The sequence below is a fragment of the Balaenoptera acutorostrata genome, chromosome 19, assembly GCF_949987535.1.
Source record: "Balaenoptera acutorostrata chromosome 19, mBalAcu1.1, whole genome shotgun sequence".
Taxonomy (NCBI): Eukaryota; Metazoa; Chordata; class Mammalia; order Artiodactyla; family Balaenopteridae; genus Balaenoptera; species Balaenoptera acutorostrata.
The window spans coordinates 66,816,064-66,838,803 of NC_080082.1; the positions used below are offsets into that span (position 1 = coordinate 66,816,064).

At 52.2% G+C, this 22,740-nt stretch overlaps 2 protein-coding genes across 3 annotated transcripts; both read left to right on the forward strand.

Annotated features, from left to right (window-relative positions):
• Window positions 1-87: 87 nt before the first annotated feature.
• RNF225 (ring finger protein 225) lies at window positions 88-10,526 on the forward strand. Of its 2 annotated transcripts, XM_057534270.1 has the most exons (2): window positions 88-2,223; window positions 9,982-10,526. In XM_057534270.1, exons 1-2 carry the CDS (start codon window positions 1,319-1,321, stop codon window positions 10,181-10,183), a joined length of 1,107 nt encoding a protein of 368 aa, XP_057390253.1. In that variant the 5' UTR covers window positions 88-1,318; the 3' UTR covers window positions 10,184-10,526. The 2 variants fall into 2 exon arrangements, with proteins under 2 accessions (XP_057390253.1, XP_057390254.1); XM_057534271.1 differs by lacking the exon at window positions 9,982-10,526 and having other exon boundaries at window positions 88-5,167.
• A 3,669-nt stretch (window positions 10,527-14,195) lies between these two features.
• ZNF584 (zinc finger protein 584) lies at window positions 14,196-21,861 on the forward strand. Its single transcript, XM_057534268.1, has 4 exons — window positions 14,196-14,337; window positions 14,541-14,564; window positions 15,443-15,569; window positions 20,274-21,861. The coding sequence occupies exons 1-4, from the start codon at window positions 14,275-14,277 to the stop codon at window positions 21,275-21,277; spliced, it is 1,218 nt and encodes a 405-aa protein (XP_057390251.1). The 5' UTR covers window positions 14,196-14,274; the 3' UTR covers window positions 21,278-21,861.
• The last annotated feature ends 879 nt before the right edge of the window (window positions 21,862-22,740 follow it).

Here is a 22,740-nt window from a genome sequence, read left to right on the forward strand (position 1 = left end):
GAGCTGCCCGTGTGCCTGGCGTGTCTTCTGGCCTCTCGGGACCTGGACTCGCCCGGGGAGTGCCTGGCTCAGGAAGCGCCACTGGCTCAGAACCATGGCACCTCGGGCTGCAGGCCTGGCTGCCTGGACTGCGCCAGCGGGTGTTGGAAATGAGGGGGTGGGGCTGTCCTGGCAGAGGTGTCGCTGGTCTGGGGAGGGCCTTGGTGGCTGCAGCCCGCCACCCTGAGAGGTGTGTTGCCAGGAAGCAGCCCCGGGGGGAGGAAGCCAAGGCCTGGGCTCTGGACCAAGACAGTTTCTAGCCCCTTGTCGTTGGCTGGACAGGGCTGGTCCGGTCCAGTCCACTGTGGGGTCAGCCTGCCTTCAACCCCCAGGACTCCAGAAGTCCCACTCTTCTTCCTGGACACGCTGCCCCCACCCAGAGCCACTGACACCCCAGGTTGCACTCACCCCACCAGTGGCTCTAGGTGGAGGATTCATGAGGTGTTGAAGGCTGGGAGTGGTGGTGGGGACCCCCTCTCCTGATGAGCCTGGACCGTCACTGCCCTGTCAGCCTGTGCCTCCTTCCTGGCACCCCGGACATCCGGCCGAGGTCAGGCTTGGTGTTCCCTGTCCTGGGGGCGGGGAGGGCAGTGTGACAGGTCTGGTGGGAACCTGGCATCCGGAGGGAGTGGCCCCACCACAGGCACCCTCCCATGGGGAGGAGCACTTCGTATCCAGCTGCAGGTAGGGCTAGGGTTGGGGTCAGAACAGGCAAGGAAGTGCCAGCCAGAGGGAGGAAGCACCAGCGGGTGGGAAGAGCCTGCTGGCCCGCTGGGGTCTGTCACTGCGGAGTCGACTCCTGGGCTGCTGGCCACCTATCCTGAAGCTTCCGTCCTGTCCTTCATCTGCCTTTCCTGTCTGTCTTCTGTGGTCTCCCCAGGGTCTGTCTCTGCCCAGCTCTCCTGGGAGTCCCTGTCTCTCCTCTCCACGCCTGTCTGGGGTCCTTCCTGGGGTCACTCAGGTCCACCTGGCTCTTGGCTGGGCCGTCCCCCAAGTGTAGCTCAGAATCTGCGGTGCTCCCTGTCTGTCCCTGATGCTCTTCAGAACCCCTCTGGGTCTCACCTGCCTGTGTGTCCAGATCCTCTACCTGCACGCTCCCCTTCTCGGTCCCGACTCCGTCTCCTTGCCTACTGGGCTCTGCTCCCCTTTCTCTGGACGCTGCTTCCCTGTGTAGGGTGATCCTTCCAGAGCCCAGCCCCTGACCCTCCCCAGACCCCCTCTGCCGTCTCCCCCCGGCCCCTTCGCTGCCTGACCGCCTTTCCCCGCAGGCCGGGTCCAGATGCCCTGCCCTCGGCCGCCCTGGCTCCGCCGCCCCCGGGTCCCCCTGGGCTCGGAGCCCAGCATCCCGGGCTCGCCGTCCACACCCCGGTCCCCCGGCAGGGGGGAGGACGAAGACGAGGGTGATGAGGAGGAAGGGGACGGCAGCCGGGGACCCATCCTGCCGCCCGCGTCCCCCGTGGAATGCCTCATCTGCGTGTCGCCCTTTGACAGCGTATTCAAGCTGCCGAAGTGCCTGGACTGCAGCCACGTCTTCTGCCTCGAGTGCCTGGCTCGTCTGTCTCTGGCCACGGCGGGCGGCGGCGACGCGGTGGCCTGTCCCGTGTGCCGCGCGCCCACGCGCCTGGCCCCACGCCGCGAGCTGCCCGCGCTGCCCACGCAGCTCGGCCTGCTGCCCGGCTCCGCACGCGCCCCGCCGCCGCGCCAGGGCTCCGTGCGCTTCGACCGCCGGCGCGGCCTGCTCTACCTGCGGCAGCCGCCGCCCGCGCCCGGACCGCGCAAGGCCCGCCCCCCGCCGCCGCCGCCGCCGCCGCCGCTGCGCCTCGGCCGCCCGCTGTCGCGGCCCCTGACGCTGGCCCGCTCGGCCTGGGTCTTCCACGCGGCCGTCGCCGTGGCCGCGCTGGTGGCCGCGGGCCTCGTGGTCACGGGCCTCTACATCTTCTTCCTCATCCCGCGCTCCACCACCTCCAGCCCCGCGCGGCCCCAGCTCGTGGCGCTCGCCCCGGCGCCCGGCTTCTCCTGGTTCCCGCCTCGGCCCACGCCGGCGGCGCCCTGGACCTCCGGCTGGAGGCCGCGCCCCGTGGGCCCTGACCTGGACGCCGCCCCGCCGGGGGCTGCGGAGGACGCGCTGGAGCCCGAGGGGGTTCCCGAAGAGACAGAGACGCCGGACGGGTCCTTGGACCGCAGGTGGGGGGCGGAGGCTGGCCCTGGCTGGGCCCCGCGGGCACGCGGCGGGAGGAGGCGGTGGGGGCACAGTAAACGCGTCTGCGCCGCAGGCCCTGCCTCAGGCCTGGGGACCCCGGTGTCATCCTGACGCTCGCCATGATTCCCGTGGAGGCCTTAGAGGGCGCATGGCAAGCACACATTTCTCTAGAGAGGCCTGGAGGGATCATTCCTGGCATCATTAGCACGGAGCAGGGACCCTCTCAAGGAGCACCCCTGACACCAATCCCTGTGGGCATCCAGCTGTGGGACCCCCATGTCTGTAAAGGTCCTGCTGGGAGGCACTCATAAACCAGCTGGGGGTACCCTCGATCCTCAGCTCTTGTGGGAGCCCAGCTGCAGAGTCCCCCTGACCAACATCGTGCAGTGGCCCTGCTAGGGGTACCCCATCCCTGATCCTCGTAAGGGTCCTGCTGAGTACACCCCAGTCATCAGAGCTCCAGGAGAACGCTCATCCTTGGCTGGCACCAGAGCTTAAGTCTCTGATTTACTCATCCTTTGGGCTTTCTGCAGGTGCTGGAGGCCCCCATCTTTGGATGGCAGACTATTCCCTGGCCACACCTGTGAGTGGCCCACTGCAGGACCAACCACCCCACTCCTCCCCAGGCTGTGGAGTTGCTGCCTGCAGGCTGAGCCAGGGTGGGATCCAGCCATCTCCATGCTGGTCCTGCATTTGCTGCCTTACACACCTGGCTGGGGCTTGGGCTTGAAGGGGGAGGTGTGGCCTGGCCAGGACTGGGGAGAGACAGACAGGGCCTGAGCCTCAAAGACTGGCTCCCACTTGGGTCCTGAGTATCAACTTGCAATGGGGCCTCGACTTCCCCTATGGCTAGTGGCCTCTGGGATTCGCCTAATATGCTGAGGGGCAGCTGTGGTCACTGAGGCTCAAAGAGGCCAAGGTTGCCCACTGGGTCAGCCAGTGTCGTGTGATTTTGGGTGAGGGGTCGCTCCTGGACATCCCTGGCCCCTCTCCTTAGCCACTAGAGCCCTCATCACCCCCATCTCCACTCGTTAAATACTCAGCGTCGGTTACTTCATCTCCTCCAGGGCTCCGTCAGCATTTTGTGGCAACCCTGCTGTACGCCAGGGTGAATGAAGCCTCAGCCCTCCCTCAGCAGGGAGAGTGGTCCTCCTCTCAGAAGCCTTCCTGGGTTAGTCACAGTGGGGTAGATAGCAGCCACCTTCTGCACAAACTGAACATGGACTTTCTGTCACCCCCCAGGCCCTGGAGCCCCGAGTCTGCCTCACTTCACCCCAGGTTGGGATGCTGTGTGTGGCAGGTGGGCATCCAGCATTTTCCAGACAGAAATGTGACTTCTTTGGGGCTAGAGGCTCCTGTTTGATTTGTTTACGTGTGTGTCCTCAGCACCTGGCATACAGTGGGTGCCAAGTACTTTTGTAGGGAGTGACAGCATTGCCGGTAATCAAGAAGCAACCCAGGAATGTCTGCGGGCATCCTAGGTTCACCCGGCTCCCAGCCACCTTGACCTAGGCATGTCAGCGGAGCTCCTTCTGATGGGAGCCGCTGCTTCCAGGTGGGAAGCAGGAGGAGGAACGTCAGGGTGTCCTAGGGAGTGTCTTCCTGGACCAGTTCTTGTCCCACTTGGGGCCCATGACAGGTACAGGGGCCAGGACCAGTGTGCTGGGTCACTGGGCAGGCACAGCCCAGCCTGACAGGGAGGAGACCTGGTCAGGCAGGAGCAGGATTGACTGGTGGTCTGTATTGGTTTTCCCCGGCTGCTGCAACAAATTACCACCAAATCAGGTCCTTAGAATGGCACGTGTTAGTTATCTTACAGTTCTGCGGGCCAAGGGTGTTGAAATCAGTTTCACCAGGCTAAAGTGGAGGTGTCCGCAGGGCGAGTTCCTTCTGGCTGCTCTGAGAGAGGATTTCCTTAGCTTTTCTAGCTTTTCTATCTGCATTCCTTGGCTTCCTCCTCTGTCTTGAGAGGCAACAGTGTAGCCTCTTTCAATCTCTTCCTGACTCTCCTGCCTCCCTCTTTCACTTATAAGGACACTGGGATTGCACTGAGCCCACCCAGATAATCCAGGATAACCTCTCCAACTCAATATCCTTAATTTAATCACATCTGCAAAGTCCATTTTGCCATGTGAGGTAACAGATTCACATATTCCAGGGATTAGGATCTGGATACCTTTGGGGGCCGTGACTAGGCTTACCAGAGGGTCTCCAATATGCCCCTCCTCATCCCTTCCCTCCTCCACCCCAGGCTGGGAGAATTACGGTGAGGGAGTAGAACTGGCAGGGATGGGCCCAGCCAGGGGGGTCAGAAGGGGCCCTTGGCTGGTGGTGCACAGAAGAGAAAGATGATACTTTCTGCCTGAGGGTGTTCAAGGAAGGCTGCCTGGAGGAAGAGGCCTCGGGACTGTATCTTTAAGGATGCTAAGGGGTAACGCCAGCTGGCATCGAGGCAGGGGGCCCTAAGCAGGGAGCTGGCAGCTGAGGGCAGTGGGCAGGGCTGGCTCCTCCCTGTCCTAACGTGCTTCCTCCTCGGGACTGTGGGGAAGGGTTGCTTCTCCACCCTCCCAGCTGGGAGCCTGAGACCTGTCTCTCTTCCCGTAAAATGTAGCCTACCTCGATATCTGCCCGCCCACTGCCCACGAACAAAGGGGCTGCCTGAAACCACCCCGGGGCCAGGATCACAGGGGACTCCTCCCGACACTTGCCTACCAGCCTCTGTGGCCACCTGGAGCTGTGCTCTCCCGGCCCTCCCTCTGCCCACCCCATCCCTGCCGGACGCACCCCCCACGCATCTGCCCCAGACTTGCTCCTCCTTCCACTGGTCCCAATGCCTGTGAACACCCAAAGTGTGGGAGTTAGCTTCAGTGCCTGGCATGGGTGCCCAGGGACGCCTTTACTGGCCAGACTTTGGTTCTCGCTTCTCTAAAACGGGAGACAATAAACTACTTGCAGGAAGAATTCGTTCATCCACAAGTATTTATTGAGCGCCTGCTGTGTACCAAGGGGGGACTCGGGGCACCTTGCGAACGAGGGAGTTCGCATGGCAGATAATGTCCAGAGGGCTGAGGAGAGGAGCCATCATCTTGGCAACACTGCCTCCCCCTCCACGCTCGTGGGGCCCTCAACTCCCCAAACCTTTTCCAGGCCCTCCGCCAGGTCTCCTGCATTTGCCCCCGAGGGGCGCCGAGTGCTCCACTCTACCGGGATCCAGCCAGCCTCTCTCCTCACGAGGGTCACGGAGGCCTCTGCCCACACCGCACTCGTCTCCTGTCATTGGGGCCTCTTGTGTTCAGGCCAAGGGAACAAGGCCCACGGGGGGCCCTCGCTGGACCCTGAGAGCGGAAGTGTCCAGCTTACAGATGGGGAAACTGAGGCTGGGCGGGGCAGGGCGTGGATTCGAACAGGGACCAGAGAGCTTTCTGCAAAACACCTCCCCTCAACTCCACACCCTGGCAGGGCAGCCTCGCTTTTCCTTTCTCCCCGGGCCCCTCTCCTCCTCTCATCCTCTGAGTCTTTCCCGCTCACAAACCTAAGCGTGTTCGAGGCGGGGAAAGCTAGGAGGTTGTCAGCAACGCGGACCAATCGGAGGCCGCATTCCGGGCTGGGGGCGTGACCTTAATTGCCATAGCAACCTGGCCCGCCTTCGCCCCGCCGCTCTGTAGAGCTGCGCGCGCATCTTGCCCCTCCCGGAGCCTGGTGGGAGGGGCAGAGAAGGCGCGCCAGCGCTGATAGCCAATCGAAAGCTTGAGACTGTCGTTGCTATGGCGATTTTGCCCGCCTTCGGCCTGTCGGGCGCATCGCGTTCAGGCCGCAGTCTAGTGGGAGGAATTGGGGGAGGGGTGTGTGTGTGTGTGTGTGGAATTGGGGGAGGCGTGTGTGTGTGTGTATGTGTGTGTGTGTGGAATTGGGGGAGGCGTGTGTGTGTGTGTGTGTGTGTGTGGAATTGGGGGAGGCGTGTGTGTGTGTGTGTGGAATTGGGGGAGGCGTGTGTGTGTGTGTGTGTGTGTGTGTGTGTGTGTCCGACCAAGCAGGGGCCCGAAGCTGAAGCGAAGGCCGACCTGGGAAGTGCTGGGATCCTCCGTCCCAAGGGGGAAACAGGCTCGAATGGGGAGCGTCTCCCCGAGGGGCACACACCTTGGCGGGGCAGAGCTGGGCCTGTCCTCCTAAGCTGCGGCTTCCTCTGCCCTGTCAGTCTCTGCAGAGGCTTGGGGCCAGAGGGGCCAGGAGAGACCTATGACCTGCATCCCTCTTTCTGGGGCATGGATGTTTCCACTCTAATGGCCGTGGAAAACTCCACATTGGGTATGGGACGTCTCCCAGGAATCTTCCAGAAATCTACTCGTTTTTATTTTTAATAATAGCTTTCTTGAAATGTAATTCACACACCATACAATTTGCCCATTTAGAGTGAACAATTCATCGGGTTGTTAGTATGATCACACAGTTTATGCAACCATCACCACTATCTAATTTCAGAACATTTACAAAGAGAAGCCCCATACCCTTTCGAGTCATGTCCCATTTCTCCTTTTCCTCAACCCCTGGCAACCATTAGTCTACTTTTTGTCTCTATGGATTTGCCTATTCTGGACATTTCGTACCAATAGAATCATACAGTTTGTAGAAATCCACTCTTAAAAACAGCAGTGTGTGGATTGTTCTTCCCAACCGGTGGGGCCAGCTCAGCCATGGGTGTGGACTCTGGAGCCAGAGAGATATGGGTGTAAATCCTACTCCTATTATGGCCTTGTTCTTAGCCCTTCTGAAACTCACTCTCCACTTGGGGAGTGGTGGGGTGTACTCTTGGCCTTGGGCTCTCCTGGCTTCACTCAGGCTGTGCTCCCTGCTCTCAGGTACTGGTGGGCTGTGACAGGGCTGAGGGTCTCTGCGGGATTTTGAGGAGCCACAGGAGGCCAGACACAACAGGAGCAGATGGGCCCTGGGGGCTTGTCCTCTGGCCAGCCTTGCTTCAGGCCAAGCATTTGTCCCAGTGAGCCATGGACCTACTCAATCTCTGTCGCATGCTGAAATTTCATCTCATAGTTCTTTCCTTATCTCAAGGGGCACCTGTGATATTTGCCAGGCTCTGGGCTGGCTGCTGAGGTTGTAGCAGTGAACAAGAAGGTCACAGATGTTCTTATTTCTCTCTTCCTTAGAAGTCACGTTCCAGGGCAGAGCTGGACAGTCCACAGCCAGACAAACCATTCATAGTATTCTTTAGGTCAAAGCTACGTGTTCTGTGGAAGACAAAGCAAAATGATGTGACAAAGACTGTCGGGGGCCCAACTTCGATGGTGGGGTCAGGGAGTAGGAGCACAGATGCCCAAACAAGGCGAGCAGAGGCCAGGAAACAGCCTGCAAGGCTGAGAAAGTGGCAAAAGCAAAGGCCCTGATGCAGGGACAGGCTTACTGGTGGCACCGTGAGGAGCAGAGGGCCATTGGAGGAGGGCTGGCCAAGATGGACAGGAGTGTGGGAGGGTTGATGTTGGTAAAGAGCACTTAGTGATACGTGGGTTCTTTTGTTTCTCTTTCTTTCTTTTTTCTTTTTGTTTTTAATTTATTTATTTATTATTTATTTATTTTTGGCTGTGTTGGGTCTTCGTTTCTGTGCGAGGGCTTTCTCTAGTTGTGGCAAGCGGGGGCCACTCTTCATCGCGGTGCGCAGGCCTCTCACTATCGCGGCCTCTCTTGTTGTGGAGCACAGGGTCCAGACGCGCAGGCTCAGTAGTTGTGGCACACGGGCTTCGTTGCTCCGCGGCATGTGGGATCTTCCCGGACCAGGGCTCGAACCCGTGTCCCCTGCATTGGCAGGTGGACTCTCAACCACTGCGCCACCAGGGAAGCCCTCTCTCTCTTTCTTTCCTAAGGTATTATTTAGGAAGCCAGTCTAGGTACTTTATGAGCTTCATGTTCTCATACTTGAGGTATCCCCAAGATAAGGAAGCAGCTTATTTTTGAGAGATGCTGCCTGTTTTCCAGGGGGTTTAAAGCCTCATCGTGTTTTGTGCTAAGAAGTAGGCTACAGTTGGGACCTCCCAGGTGATCCAGTGGGTAAGACACCGCGCTCCCAATGCAGGAGGCCCGGGTTCAATCCCTGGTCAGGGAACTAGATCCCACATACATGCCGCAGATGAGACCTGGAGCAGCCAAAATAAATAAATATTAAAAAAAAAGGGGGGGACAGGAATAGAGACACAGACGTAGAGGACACGGTTGGGGGGGTGGGAAGGGGAAGCTGGAACAAAGTGAGAGAGTGGCATGGACATATATACATTACCAAATGTAAAATGGATAGCTAGTGGAAAGCGGCCATGTAGTGCAGGGAGATCAGCTCGGTGCTTTGTGACCACCTAGAGGGGTGGGATAAGGAGGGTGGGAGGGAGACGCAAGAGGGAGGGTCTACGGGGATACATGTATACGAATAGCTGATTCACTTTGCTATAAAGCAGAAACTAACACCATTGTAAAGCAATTATACTCCAATAAATATATTAAAGAAAAAAAAAGAATTAGGCTACAGTCTTGAAGAAGACATTGATCTTTCTGCCTGTATTAGTTTCTGCCTCAGCCTTTTCTATTGTCATGTATTGTTGCTGGGAGAATCCGGCACTGCACTGGGAGGGGACACCTGGAAGCTTGTGCCTGGTCTCTCCTAGAACCTGCCCTGTATGCCTCTTTCCTTTGCCAATTTTAATTTGAACCTTTTCATTGTAATAAACTGTAACTAAGAGTTTGAAAGATTTTCTGAGTTCAGTGTGTCCTTTTAGTCAGTCTTCGGAACCGAGGGCTCTGAGGTAGCTCCTAGCCGTCTTGCAGGGCTTGGCATGGCCGCCTCCTTCCAGCTGCTGACTTGTGATGGGAGGGCGCCCTCGCGATCTTCGATCTTCACCTGCAGGCAGCGCTGGAGTCAGTCGCACTGCAACTGCTGAGTGTGGCCATCCCCATCCTCTCCTCCTCCAGCAAATTCCTTCCAGCCACCTTTTTTTTTTTTTTTTTTTTTAAAATAGAAAGTCTTTATTTATTTATTTATTTATTTATTTATGGCTGTGTTGGGTCTTCGTTTCTGTGCGAGGGCTTTCTCTAGTTGTGGCAAGTGGGGGCCATCTCTTCATCGCGGTGCGCGGGCTTCTCACTATCACAGCCTCTCTTGTTGCGGAGCACAGGCTCCAGACGCGCAGGCTCAGTAATTGTGGCTCACGGGCCCAGTTGCTCCGTGGCATGTGGGATCTTCCCAGACCAGGGCTCGAACCCGTGTGCCCTGCATTGGCAGGCAGGTTCTCAACCACTGCGCCACCAGGGAAGCCCAGCCACCTTTGTTTTACATGCCGCTCCTCTGGTTAAATTCTTCAGCTCTATGACTTCCTAATCAGGGGTCAGCAAACTTTTTCTGTAAAGAGCCAGATAGTAAATATTTTCACCTTTGCAGGATGTGAAGTTTCTGGTCACTGCTCAACTCTGCCACCATAGAGTCAAAGTACCATAAACAATATGTAAATGCATGGCCGTGGCTGTGTTCCAATAAAACTCTATTTATGGACATGGAAATATGAATTACATGTAATTTTCATGTCATGAAATAGTATTCTTTTGATTCTTTTTTTCAATCACTAAAAAAATGTAAGAACTGCTCTCATTTTGGGGACGAGACAAAAACAGAAAATGGCCTGTATTTGGCCCACAGGCTGTAGTCTGCTGAGCCCTGGCTTAAATTACTCACGACTCTCGACTTTGATTTCCAGGGATCCCCAGAAGCGAGTGTCCTTTCCTGACTGGTTGTGTGCATGTGGTCTGAGAAGCATCATTCACGTCTGCACCAGGCTGGAGTATGGCTCTTCTGATCCAGCCCGCTCTGGGTGGTCCCCCCAACCCCCCATGGGATACAGACTTGGCTCATCAACACAGGTGGCCCCTCCCTTGCCCAGAGGCCAGTCCAGAGCTTGATGCTCCCAGCAGTTCTGGACTCCCCCCCAAGCAGAGTGAAGGGCTCTGTAGTGGGAAGAATAATGGCCCCCAAAGATATCCATGTCCTCATCCCTAGAAAGTGTGAATGTTACTTACCTTATATGGCTGAAGAAACTGCAGATGTGATCGAGGATCTTAAAATGGGGAGATTATCCTGGATTCTTTGGGTAGGCCCTCAGTGCAATCACAAGTACCCTTCGAGAGGGAGAGAGAGGAGACAGAGAAAGAGATGTGACGACGGAGGCAGAGATTGGAGTAACGTGGCCACAAGCCAAGGAAGGCTGGCAGCCACCAGGAGATGGAAGGGGCAAGGAACAGATTCTCCTCTGGACACGATGGAAAGCACGTGATCCTGCTGACACCTTGATTCTGGACTTCTAGCCCCCACAACTGTCAGACAATAAACGTCTGGGTTCTTTGGTTTTGTTTGTTTATTTATTTATTTATTGGCTGTGTTGGGTCTTCGTGGCTGCACGTGGGCTTTCTCTAGTTGCGGCGAGCGGGGGCTAATCTGCGTTGCAGTGTGCGGGTGGGCTTCAGTAGTTGTGGCACACAGGCTCAGTAGTTGTGGCTCTCGGGCTCTAGAGCACAGGCTCAGTAATTGTGGCGCACGGGCTTAGCTGTTCCGTGGCATGTGGGATCTTCCTGGACCAGGGCTCGAACTCGTGTCCCCTGCATTGGCAGGCGGATTCTTAACCACTGAGCCACCAGGGAAGACCTGTCTGTTGTTTTAACTCACCCAGTTCCTGGTCCTTTGTTATGGCAGCCTAGGAAATGAATACGCCTATTGTTCCTTCCCTTTCTGGACATTCCACCCTCTTGCCATTTCTTTTTTCTTTTTTTGTTTTTTTTGGCCACGCCACACGGCTTGCAGGATCTTAGTTCCCTGACCAGGGATCGAACCCAGGCCCCCAGCATTGGAAGCGCAGAGTCATAACCACTGGACCACCAGGGAACTCCCAGGATTGCCATTTCTAGTCTGACTTCCTCCCCTGCCTGTTTCCCACCTCTCTGTTCTCTGTCCTCTGCCTCTTATCTGCTCCTCTCTGCCGTGCTCCTTCACTCTTCACCGCTCCTTCTGCAGTGCTCTCCAAGTCGGCCTGCACTTAGTGTGTCATGAGGTGTGCACATATGCTTGAATAGCACTTGAACACCAGCTGCTCAGTTACAGTTGGATTTTCCTGGGCCTGAACACATCCTTCTACACAATGTTCACAGATGAAACCTATTTACAGAGGAGTGTGTTTGAGAGTCTACCTCCAAGCGGACTCTCCATCTTCTGTACCTCATCCCTGTCTCCATGCCCTTCATGAGGAATCCTCCACTCTGTGATCTTGCACAGTAGCCCATTAACCTGACTCAAGCCTCCTCAACGGACATATTCTGGGTGTCAGACACACATGTGTGATGGGGCTGTCCTCTCCTATCAAAGTCAAGATGCACTTTTGCCAGCATTTCTTGGCTTTCCAGTTGTTGACTTGGAGTGCAGGATGAGGAGGCACCTTTCAAGCAGGGTGTTTCTGTAAGAGTGTCACAAGTCCTCAAGGGAGGTCCTTCCACCCAGAAGACCACCCCTGTGACACATGTAGTCCAGTCTTTTTTTTAATCTAAAATGTGTTTATTAGGATGGTTTCCCGTTCATCTTGATTCATGTGCTTTTTAGTGCCTTTTTTTTAAACGTGTGGTTCAGTCTTAAAAGACTTACACTTAGCTGAGCATTAAGAAATAATCCTTGGGTAGGAACCATACATATGTGGGGCATGTGGGAGAGGATTCTAGTTCAGTGCAAAATTTCACCAGCACCCATCTTCCAGTAATAATAATGTGTTAATAACCATGGTGGTAATGAAGTAATAACACTTATTGAGAGTTCACTGAATTCCAAGCACTATGATTTGCCTGTCATACCTTTTATTTGAAGCTCATAACACCTCCACAGATAAGTCCTAGAGGTTGTGAAGAAGCTAAGGACATAGACTCCAGAGCTAAACTACATGGGTTCACATCCCACCCCAGCTAATAATAAGCTCCGTGCTCTTGGACAAATAATGTAAGCTTTTTGTGCTTCAGCTTCCTTAATTTAAAAATGGGGCCAATAGGGAATTCCCTGGCGGTCCAGTGGTTAGGCCTCTGCGCTTCCATTGCAGGGAGCACGGGTTTGATCCCTGGCTGGGAACTAAGATCCCGCAAGCCGTGCATAGCGTGGCCAAAAATAAATAAATAAATAAAAAATAAAAATGGGGCTGATAATGGCACATGATTTCTTGGTGTTTGAGAGGCTCAAGTTGATATGGGTAAAGGACATCGAGCAGAACTCAAAATGTGCAGTACTTGCTACTATCTCTATATCATAGGTGAGGACACCAGAGTTCACAGAGGTCCAACTGCCTGCGCCAGGTGACTCCTGTCCCCAGTGAAGTTATGCTTGGGTTGGGGTTTGAACCTGGGGATACAGGACTGTTGTGTGTGCAGATGAAGATGTTACTTTTCTTATTTCATGCCCAATTTACTAACATGGATTTGTCAAACAATTAGCATTTTAAAACATTAAGCAATCCAAATTTCTAAATAATTACAGGTGGAATGAGTAAAAAAGCTTACGGATTTAAGAAACTAATTGTATCCATGTTTAAATACTGATTTCATCCCACTCCTAGGTATTTACTCAAGTGAAATGAAAACTATGTTCACAGGCTTATGCAAATATTCATAGCAACTTTATTCAAAATAAATAAAAAGTAGAAACAACTCCAATATCCCATTACCAGGGTGGATAAACACAATGTGGTGCATCCATAAAATGAAATCCGTTAAGCCCATCAGAAGCAAAAAATTAATGATCTATGCACAACACTATGGGGAAAAACTCTTAAAAGCATGAAGGTAAGTGAAAGAAGCCATGAAAAAAAATGATAACCTGTAAGACCCCCACATATGAATTCTAGAAAATACAAAATTATAGTTTTGTACATTGCCTGCACTCACAAGGTGACAGCTTTATGAGCTCCTACAAGAAAAGGTATGCAGGGCATTTTTTTAAAAATATATAAATTTATTTATTTATTTATTTGGCTGCGTTAGTTGTGGCTCCTGGGTTCTAGAGCGCAGGCTCAGTAGTTGTGGCACAGGGGCTTCGTTGCTCACAGGTAGGTGGGATGTTCCCGGACCAGGGCTCGAACCCGTGTGCCCTGCGTTGGCAGGAGGATCCCTAACCACTGCGCAACCAGGGAAGTCCTGTAGGGCATTTTTGACTGAAGGCTTTCCGCAGTGGTTGCCTGAGTAGAACTCTCTGGTGTTGAACTTGCTGCTGCAGACTTCAGAGGTGGGAGATATGACTGAAGGCCTTTCCACACGCCTTACACACACGGGATTTTGCCCCATCATGTATTCCTCAGTGGTAAAGAAGGGTTGCTTCTCCTCGAAGGCCTTTCTGTAAGCCATGCATGCATAGGGCGAGTTTTCAGCGTCCGTTCTCATGAGGTTCTGCAAAAGGGATTGTTGAGGTCCCAGCTGCTGGAGACAGTACGCACTGAGCAGTGCAGCACAGGCTCTGGGACATCCACACCTCTGCCCACGTCCAACTACTGATCTTCCCGACACCTCCTCAAACTTTGCACTTGAAATGAGTGCATTTCAGTTGCACCTCTCTACGGCCGGGGTCACCTCGGCTCGGTCACCGCGGGTACAGGGCGTGGTGGGACCTCCCCGACTCTCGCGCCTCGCCCGCTCCGCGGGCCGCGGGCCCGGGGAGCCTCCTGGACGCCATCCCCCGCTGCAGCAACCCACTCTCCCCGCCCCGGCGCGGGTCCAAAGGAACTAAAACCGACACTGGAAGTCCCTGCCCCGCCCACGAGGCTCTCCCGGAAACGCCCCCCTCCTGGGCTGTCATTGGCTACGTCGGTACGGACGCAGTCTGCGACGTCTCTTATGGGAAACGTAGTTCGCGCCCGCCCCGAATGAGGTCGCGGGTGACGCGGGCGCAGACTTAACGGAGGCGCACGGGCGGGGCGGGGCGGAGCGGGACTTCCGGCGTTGCCCTGTGGTACCTGTTTTGCCGCCGCCGGTGGTCGATGCGAGCACTTTTGAGGGCAGCGCTCGCACCGCAGAGACCACACCGGCTGAGAGAAGCGCAGGTACCCTCGCCGCGCCTTTGCATGCGCCGTGACCCCCGGGCATGACTCCCTTTTCCTGAGACTCGCTGTTGTACCCTGAGAACGTCCCGAGGTTGCTCCCAGTCCTCGGGCACATTTTCCTCGGTCGGCCGGAGGCTCCAGCGCGCTGGGCGGGGTGGCGGGTGCGGATCTCAGCTGCGTCCGCTGAAACTCTCCGCCCACAGGTTCCAATGGCAGAGGAGGCGCAGGTGAGTGGGAGGTGCGCCCCAGGCTCTCACCACCCGGATCCCCACCCAGCGGGTCCGGACTCTGAATGAGCCCGTGACAGGTGAGGAAGGCTATGACAGGTGAAGGGACAATCTATGCAGAGATAGAGAAGAGGAGGGTCGGGGGTCTCGGAGCTCCGTGTGTGGATCCCGGCGGCTGAGGGTTGAAGGGTGAGGAGGTCCTCTGTGCAGAGCTGGGGGTTGTCCTTGGCTGTGGGCCATTGGAGGTGTGGGGTGGACGAGGCAGGATGGGATCGAAGATGCTCTCTGTGGTAGCGCACTGGAGACACACACCACTGTGCACAGTGGAACGCGGGAGTTGCCAGTGGGGTGGACTGGCGAGGCTGTGGTGAGGGTGTGGAGTTGTACCATGCTGTGGTACAGTTATGTGTCTGGCATGCAGGAGGACAGACTGGAGGGCCCTTGGATGATGTACTCAGGCCTAAGAGAGAGAGGAGAATATAGGGGTTTTTCCTTATGAAAGGTGATCTCTGGGACACGGACGGAATTGGCTGGCAGGAAATAGGATGGGGCCTGAGTGCTTGGCGGGGTACATAGATGGCATCTCTCTGGTCACCAGCCTGTTGTTGTGGGCTGGATGCAGAATTTAGTAGCAACATGAAGAAAGAGGCACCAATGGTACTGGGGGCCCTGGGAATCCTCTGAGATAGGGGTGTTAGGAGGAGGGAGGTATGAGGGTATGTGAGGGGTGCGGGCTCAAAGGGAAAGATGATGTCAGTGAGAGATGTGGCAGGACCCTGAGACACAGGTCAAGGACATGGATGTGTTTCGCTGTTCATATTTTGGTTGGCTTTCTGCCCACTATTGACCCTAAGGCTCAGTTGAATTCATCATTACAGGCCCCGGTGACCTTTGAGGATGTGGCTGTGTATTTCTCCCGAGAGGAGTGGGGGCTCCTTAATTTGACCCAGAGGAGCCTGTACCGTGATGTTATGCTGGAGAACTTTGCACTCATTGGTTCACTGGGTAAGTCTCTCACACTTTCCCTCAGCAAACTGACCACCTCTGCCTTTAATCCATGGGAAGTTCTGTGTATCTTAAAGCCCACAGAGGCTGTGTGCTCTTCCCCTGCCTCTCTCTGAGGAGCCCTGTTGGCAGCCTCAACACCTGTTGCCCTACAGGCTCCTGGAGTAGGGCTTGGGGTTCAGATGTCTACAGTTTGCCTAACAAATCCTATCCAGCTCTTCCTCTTTCTGGCCGCGTGACTTTGCTGAAGCTGTGGGCCCTCTCTGCTCTAGTTTTTGCCTTCTTCCTCCAAAAGAAGTTTTGTAGGGGCCTCCCTGGGCCAGGTGTGAGCCATGAATTTAAATCAGTAGATCAATTTGGGCAGGATTGCTGTCTTTTTTTTTTTTTTTGTCGCGCTGAGTGGCTTGTGGGATCTTAGTTACCCGACCAGGGGTTGAACCCGCACCCTCGGCAGTGAAAGCGTGGAGTCCTAACCACTGGACCGCCAGGGAATTCCCAGGATTGCCACCTTAATGTATTTCAATCCATGAACATGGGTGTCTTTCTATTTATTTAGCTCCGTAATTTTTTAAAGTGTTTTCAGTGTACAAGGCTAAATTTATTTCTAAATATTTTATTCATTTTGATGCTCTTTTAAGTGGAATTACTTTCTTAATTTCATTTTAGATTGTACATTGCTAGTGTATAGAAATATAATTGATTTTTGTATACTGATCTTGTATCCTGCAACCTTGCTAAACTCATTTATTAGTTCTAATGGTTATTCTTTTTGGTGGATTCCTTGGTATTTTCTCTATATATAATGTCATGTCATCTGTGAGTAGAGATATTTTTACTTCTTCCTTTGCTTAACTGACTTGGCTAGAACCTCAGTACTTTATTGAATATAAGTTGTAAGAGTAGATATCCTTGTCTTGTTCCAGATCTTATGGGAAAAGCGTTCAGTCTTTCACTAATAAGTATGATGTTAGCTGTAGGTTTGTTGCATATGCCCTTTTCAGGGGAGGAGGTTCCCTTCTCTTGTTTGTTGAGGGCATTTACAGAGAAAAGTCGTTAGATTTTGTGCAGTGCTTTTCCATGTCTATTGAAATGACCATGTGATTTTTGTCCTTTATTCTGTTAACATGGTATATTACAGTAATTGATTTTCTATATTCATAAGAGTTATCAATGGTGTAGTTTTCTTTTCTGGTTATGTCTTTATTTGGATTGAGTATGAGGATAATTTTGGCTTCAGTGGATGAGTTGGGAAATGTTCCCTTCTCTTCTTTTTATGGCACAGTTTGTGAAATATTGGTGTTAATTCTTTTTTTAAAAAAATATATTTATTTATTTATTTTGGGGTGCGTCGGGTCTTAGTTGTGGCACACGGAATCTTTCGTTGCGGCACGTGAGCTGCTCTCTAGTTGTGGCACATGGGCTCAGTAGTTGCAGCATGTGGGCTCTGTAGTTGTGGCGCCCAGGCTTAGATGCCCTGCATGTGGCATCTTAGTTCCCCGACGAGGGATCCAACCTGAGTCCCCTGCATTGGAAGGTGGATTCTTAACCACTGGACCACCAGGAAGTCCCCTGGTGTTAATTCTTATTCCTGTGTTATTATTAATCTGTGACGCCATCTCGGCCTAGTTTTTTTTTTTTTTTTTCCTGTGAGGGAAGTTTTGTCTTTTTTTTAAAGTCTATTCAGCTGTTCTGTTTCTTCTTCAGTCGGTTTATCTCTGCTCTTTTTTATTGCCTTCCTTCTTCTAGTTTTGGGTTGCTTTTTGTTGTTGTTGTTCCTTGAAGTATACAGTTAGGATATTGGTTGAAGATTCTTTTTAAATAATTTTTAATTTATTTTTTAATTGAAGTGTGATCGATTTACAGTGTTTCAGGGGTACAACAAAGTGATTCAGTTACACATATAGAGATCTTTTTTTTAATATGTGTGTTGTGACATAAGAAATATATACTTTGTCTTTGTTCCCAGTTCCTTGGCATGCAGCTCTTAAAACCTTTGGAATCTCTGGAGTGATAAGAGAGTCTTTTGTATGCTAATGGGTTGACGGTGGCTGGGGACCCCTAGATGGTTTCAGGATGGGGGATGGTCACCAGAAAGACCAAGGCATGATTGTAAGGTTGGATTTTCAGCTACTCCCAACCCCTCCTCTCCACTTTCCTACCCTGACCTTTGGGGAAGGGAGAGGGGCTGGAGATTGGGCCAGTCATCAATGGCCAATGATTTAATCAATCATGCCTATGAGATAAAACATCCATAAAAACTCCTAAATGACCAGTTCGGAGAGTTTCTGGGTTAGTGGACACAGCGAGATCCTGGGAGAATGGTGCCATCAAGGGCATGGACACTTCTTACCCCCTCTGTCCTCAATCCCCACCCCTGGCATACCTTGGCCTTTTCATCTCTTCCATTGGGCTGTTCCTAAGTTGTATCCTTTAAAATAAATTGGTAATAGTAAGTAAACTCTTTTCCTGAGTTCTCTGATCTGTTCTAACAAATTATTGATCCTGAGGAAGAATCAATAATTGTGAGAATCCCAGATTTATAGTCAGTTGGTCAGAAAGTACAGGAGGCCTGGGACTTTCCGTTGATGTCTGAAGTGGGGGCAGTCTTGTGGGACTGTGTCCATAACCTGTGGGATCTGATGCTAATTCCAGGTAGTTGGTGTCAGAATTGAATTGAATCCTTGAACACCCAGTTGGTGTCAGAGAGCTGGAGAAATGGTATGGAAAACCCCCATGCATGTGGTGTCAGAAGTGTTGTGAATAAGACAGCTCAGAGATGTTTCTGTAATTTTCCCTCTAAGCAATACTTTTCCCAATAACTTTTGGTATGTTGTGTTCTCTTTTTCTTTCATCTCAAAATGTTTTGTAACTTTCCTTGTGGTTATTTAGGAGTACTTAATTTAAATTCCATATATTTGTGAGTTTCCCAGACTCACTGACATAGAGAATAGATTTGTGGTTGCCAAGGGAAAGGGGGGGGGGCAGGGGAGGGATGGATTGGGAGTTTGTGACTAGCAGATGCAAACTATTACATATAGAATGGATAAACAACAAGGTCCTATTGTATAGCACAGGGAACTATATTCAATATCCTGTAATAAACCATAATGGAAATGAATTTTTAAAAATTTGTGGGTTTCCCAAATTTCTTTCTGTTGTTGATTTCTTTTAATTCATTTGTAGTTAGAGAACATTCTCTGTATGATTTCAATTGTCTGAAGTCTACTGAGTCTTGTTTTATATCCTAGCAAATGGTCTATTCTGGAGAATGTTCCATGTGCATGTGAGAATGGAGGAGAATATGTATTCTGCTGTTGTTAGGTGGCATGTTCTATAGATGTCTTGGAGGTCTAGTTGATTTTTAGTGTTATTCATGTGTTATATCCTTTTTCATTTTCTGCCTAGTGGTTCTATCCATATATGAAAGTTAGAAATTGAAGTCTCTAAATATTATTGTTTGTCTATTTCTTTCTTTAGTTATGTCAGTTTTGCTTCACAGGAGGGTCTTTTTTTAAAAATTGTGGTAAAGCAAATAAACCATGAGATCTACCTTCTTAACAAATTTTTAAATGTACAGAAGAGGTTCCAACAAGTATCTACTGTATAGCACAGGGAACTATATTCAGTATCTTGTAATAATCTATAATGGAAAAGAATATATATGTATATTTATATAACTGAATCACTTTGCTGTACACCAGAAACTAATACAACATTGTAAGTCAACTATATTTCAATTTAAAAAATAAATTTTACAAAATGAACATTACAATTGCTTCTCTGACAATTTTTTTAAAAAAATGTACAGAAGAGGTTCATGTTCTAATACTTGGTTTCCTTCCTGGTTGCCATGGTGACATGAGCTTCCTGTGGTACGTGTAGGGATGGGTCAGCCTTGATTTGGGCTGGCATCTTATTACCTTTCTACCTCCTAGGCTTTGCACCTTTGAGGTCCCTATGAAGGGTGAGGTGGCCCAAATGAAGGGTGAGGAAGAGCCCTGGGTGCCCAACATGGTGGACATGACTGTGGTCAGCAGAGCAGAGGCCAGGATGGGTCCTGGTCTTGGTGAATGGGGCTAGGGGGTGCCTTGGTTTCAGTGATGGGTATCTGAGTACACTGGCATTTTGGTGCTGGGGCCAGTGACCACACCTTATTCCCACCTTTCCTCTCCCCTCTTGTGGACTCACTGTGTGGTCTTGCTATCTCTACCATGGCTCTGGATGACTCACCTCTCTGGCCTCTGTGTCTTGTCGTTTCCTCTCCTCTGTGCCAGTGCAGAGCTGTCCACTGTGACCTCCTGTGTGTGTGATTTGAGATGCGTACATATCCCTCAGTAATACTTGAACACCAGCTGCTGTGTCACAGTCATGTTTTCGTTGGAGTAGACACAGCCTCTTCACAGTGCTTGCTGTCCCCAGCAGCTAAGGCCCTGCCGATACCCTTTGCACAGGAGTGACTTGGAGGCCCTGAATCCCTTCCCTGCAGTGCTCCCATCTTTGTGTCCTGGTCCCTGTTGAGGTCTCCCCTATTCTGGGCTCTGGCAGAGCCCTGTTCCACTGGGCCAGCCCTTCCTCGTCCAGACCTTTCCTTGCAACCTCCTGGCAATTCTGTGGACTCCTTTATGGGTGTGTCCGACATGCACTGGTGATGAAGGTGCCTCTTCCCTCTAAGCCAGCTCTCAGTGACTGACTCTTCTGTCTCAGGTTTTCTGTGTAGACTGCGGGATGAGGAAGCCCCTCCCGAGCAGGTGAAGAGCCGCAGAGTCCGCCTGTCAGAGACCCCCTTTCTGTGTGGGGTGTCTGGGAAGGACATCCCTGCCACCTTAGGCTTCCTCCAGCCCCAGGCCACCCACAGAGAGGCGACACCACACAGAAGCACTGAGCGCAAGGCCTTCCCACCCAGCTCCACTTGCCAGCAACAGCAGGGAGCCCACGCCACACAGAAGCCCTTCAAGTGCAGCGACTGCGGGCAAGCCTTCCTGAAGGCCTTCGCGCTCCTCGACCATCTGATCACTCACGCCAAAGAGAGACCCTTCAGGTGCCCAGCAGGTGGAAATGCCCCCAAGGAGAGCTCAACCCTGGTTCATCACCGAAAAACTCACACTGGAGAAACATCCCATGTGTGTAGTGAGTGTGGGAAGGCCTTCAGTTACCCATCTAAACTGAGGAAGCACCAGAAGGTTCATACTGGCATAAAACCTTTCAAGTGTGGTGAGTGCGGGAAAACCTTCAACCGCAAAGATGCACTTGTTCTGCACCAGAGAATTCACACTGGAGAGAGGCCTTACCAGTGCAGCGAGTGTGGGAAGTCCTTCAGCGTTCTGTCTACCCTCATTCGGCACCGGAAAGTTCACATTGGAGAAAGGCCCTATGAGTGCAGGGAATGTGGGAAATTCTTCAAATACAACCATAGCTTCATTCTTCACCAGAGAGTTCACACTGGAGAGAGGCCCTATGAGTGCAGTGAATGTGGGAAAACTTATGTGACCCGCTCTGGGCTGTATCAGCACTGGAAAGTCCACACTGGAGAACGTCCCTACGAATGCAGCCTGTGTGGGAAAACCTTCACTACCAGGTCCTACCGGAATCGGCACCAGCAGTTCCACACTGAAGAGAGGGCTTATGAATGTACAGAATGTGGGAAAGCCTTTAAACATAGTTCTACCCTCCTTCAGCACAAGAAAGTCCACACTGGAGAAAGGCCATAGGAGGACGGGGATGTGGGAAAACCTTTAGCCATGGCTGGCACCTTGTTCAACATGAAAGGTCTCACTCCAGAAAGGAGATTAAGGAGAGTAGCCATTTGAAAGCTAAACATGTCACACCCCAGCACCCACACTGGGCTGGCGCCAGGTATGTGGGAAGCGTTCAGGAGCTGTGTTGCACTCTCACCTGCCCAGGCTGTTGGCAGTGTTGAGTCACTGCCAGTTTCTGTGACAGAAGCCATCCCACTTCTACCACCTGGCAGGTCCCCTTGGTGTGCATCAGTCACTGTGTGTGCTCAGGGAAGCTGACCTCTGTGTTCCCCACTTGATAAAGGAGAGAATCATGAGTGGTGGAGCCCATAATGGGTCTTATTCCCTCCCCCTCTAACTGATTTAGGTGTGGACATGACCTAGTTCTGGCCAAGAGTAGCTGAGTAGTGTCTGCTGGGGGCTTCCAGGGAAGGCTAACCATTTTCATGGACACTGTTGACACTACATTTGGTCCCTGTCGTGCATTTATCCAACCCTGGAACTGGCTCACACTGCTCTGGCATGTCTGGTAATAAAGGCATTTTTGTTTAAACCACGCTTAATCTTTGGGATCTGTGTGTGGAAGGATTGAGAACAAAATTGGGCTCATGGATAGAGGGAACAGTTTCTGTGGGGGTCCCTGACTTTTGTCTGCCTCAGTGGGGACAGCAGGATGGCAGAGGACAGCTCCAGTCAAGGTTGGCCTAATTTGCACTGGTGCCTGAGACCTCCAGGGAAAGACTGAAGGGCTTTGTGGATAAATCTTCAGCCTGGATGTCAGGTTTACTTGAGGATCCAGAGCTCACCTGAAGAATGGGGTGGTTGGCATAAGATCCCCGTGTGACTAGGGACAAGCACCTGGGTTCCTTGTTCCCAGGGAATGTTCTGCAATCTCCAGCACTGGTCAGAAGAAGCTGTTTCCAGAATCAGCTCAGAAGCCATGCCCTCTGAAATCGAGAACGTGGAGGTAAGTTCTAGACTGGCCGTAAGTCCTACAGGGGCCTGTTGGAAAGAGTAAGTGGACACAGAAGCACTGAGTGAGGTCATGTGGAGTGGGGAGTCTGGTAAACAAGAGGGTTTGAGCTGGTTCTAAAGAGGCAATCACAAATGTTTCAGGAACCATGGTTTCACAGGGTGCGGCATGCAGAATTTCTCAGGAATTGCAAACCTTTTCCCTGTGTCCAAGGTCACTGTCAGCAAATAACCTACAGGTTTCCTGGATTCTCAGAGCCTTTCCGGGCATGTTCACCTCATGGCCATCACCCTGGGACTGAAAGAAGATCCTGTAGTCCTAGGATGTGGCTTTTGTGACCCAGCTAGTGTTCCTGATGTCTCTGCACACCATGGCTTTGGCTGTTTTTGCTGCCGCTGTCCCAGGGCTCCAGGGAATGAAGTGGTTGAATCGACATATGGATCCAGATCTATGTTTAAAATTT

Bases quoted from the DNA above. Each gene is read 5' to 3' on its own strand.
- RNF225 (XM_057534270.1), top strand. From the start codon at position 1,319: ATGCCCTGCCCTCGGCCGCCCTGGCTCCGCCGCCCCCGGGTCCCCCTG. The intron at 2,224-9,981 runs GTGGGGGGCGGA...TTTGATTTCCAG, and splicing joins GACGGGTCCTTGGACCGCAG to GGATCCCCAGAAGCGAGTGT.
- ZNF584 (XM_057534268.1), top strand. From the start codon at position 14,275: ATGCGAGCACTTTTGAGGGCAGCGCTCGCACCGCAGAGACCACACCGG. The intron at 14,565-15,442 runs GTGAGTGGGAGG...TCATCATTACAG, and splicing joins CAATGGCAGAGGAGGCGCAG to GCCCCGGTGACCTTTGAGGA. The intron at 15,570-20,273 runs GTAAGTCTCTCA...CTTCTGTCTCAG, and splicing joins TGCACTCATTGGTTCACTGG to GTTTTCTGTGTAGACTGCGG.